Source organism: Poecilia reticulata, linkage group LG14 (genome assembly GCF_000633615.1).
Source record: "Poecilia reticulata strain Guanapo linkage group LG14, Guppy_female_1.0+MT, whole genome shotgun sequence".
In the NCBI taxonomy this organism is placed as follows: Eukaryota; Metazoa; Chordata; class Actinopteri; order Cyprinodontiformes; family Poeciliidae; genus Poecilia; species Poecilia reticulata.
The window spans coordinates 15,330,943-15,332,305 of record NC_024344.1 but is presented as its reverse complement, the minus strand read 5'-3'; the positions used below and the strand labels follow the sequence as shown (position 1 = coordinate 15,332,305).

Below are 1,363 nucleotides of genomic sequence, written 5' to 3'. Positions count from 1 at the left end.
CTTTGGTCTTTCTGTGTTCCTCCACTTCAGAGCAATCATATGTTTAGCCTGCAAAAGGCAAAAACTCAAGAGCTTCTTTCTCTTCATAGGTCCTTTAAATCCATCTGGAAAAATGTGCAATAAGCAAAGTTTACTGTCCACTGGAACATCCTGTTCGATCAAACGAGAGATGTACATGATAACCTCCTTCCAGAAAGTTTGAATCTCAATACATTGCCACATACAATGGAAAAGAGTACCCTTATCTATATTACATTTAACACAGATATCAGGAATATTTGAATTAAAATGGTGAAGTTTTACAGGAGTGAWATATGTTCTAAATATCCAGTTGTATTGTAATAATCTAAACCTTGTGTTAATAGTTTGCGTTTGTGCCAATAGACATGAGTTATTCCATTCATTCTCAGAGATTTCGGTTTGCAGATCAGSTTTCCAGGCTTGTAAATATGCAAGACTATTTTCTTTTGAAGCTAAAAGTAAAATATKATAAAATTTGGAAAGTAGGCCTCTACTCTGATTATGGTGAACGGCTACATTCTCTATGGTAGTGAGTGGAGGTTCAGACRTAGATTTTAGTGAGGTGAAAATAAAACTTCTAATCTGTAAATACTTTAAAAAAATGCTTTTGGGGCAGGCTGTACTTATTTACCAGTTGTTCAAAAGTCATCAAAACTCCTTCACTATAAAGGTCCCCTATTTTATTTAAGCCTCTATTCATCCATATTCTAAACCCCCTGTCTGCTCTTCCTGGTTTGAATCTGTTGTTTCCCCAAATAGGTGACAGGTATGAGATTTTGGACACCTCATCTAAACCCTTATGGGAGTGGTGCCAAACTGATAATGTGTTTTTGAGAAAAGGATTTTTGGTGGTGGTTTTTAATAGATGTTTAAGTTCAGCTGAGTAAAAATAGGATGTCAAAKGTAATGTTACCGAGTTGTTTTCTATTTGTACCCAACAAGGTATGTCACCRGTTGAAAAATAACAGGAAGCAGCACAGAGTTGCGCAGCACAATAGTACAATTTAATGTTCGGCACTCTAAGCCCACCTCGATCGTAGGGCAGATAGAGAAGAGAGAGTCGCAATCTGGACCGTTTATTGTTCCATATAAATTTGTTAAAGGCTTTATCCATAGAAGAAAAGAAGGAAGCTGGAATGTGTAAAGGAATGGACTGGAAAAGGTATAAGAACTTTGGGAGAATGGACATTTTAATAATGTTAATACGACCTATCATTGAGATTGGCATCTCGTTCCATCTTTCTAGGGAATCTAATATTTTCTGCACTAAAGGATCGTAATTTATAGAAACCATTTTCTCTATATCTCGGTCAATCTTAATTCCTAGGTAGGTAAAGCCCTC

The 1,363-nt window shown here is 36.3% G+C and overlaps 1 protein-coding gene across 1 annotated transcript in view; it reads left to right on the top strand.

Annotated features, from left to right (window-relative positions):
• Nucleotides 1-784, top strand: part of LOC103476169 (ubiquitin carboxyl-terminal hydrolase 46-like) — a 15,016-nt gene extending 14,232 nt beyond the window's left edge. The window contains exon 12 of the mRNA XM_017308519.1: nucleotides 781-784. Within this exon, the coding sequence (XP_017164008.1) occupies nucleotides 781-784 (4 nt within the window). The remainder of the gene's footprint in view (nucleotides 1-780) is intronic.
• Nucleotides 785-1,363: the final 579 nt, after the last annotated feature.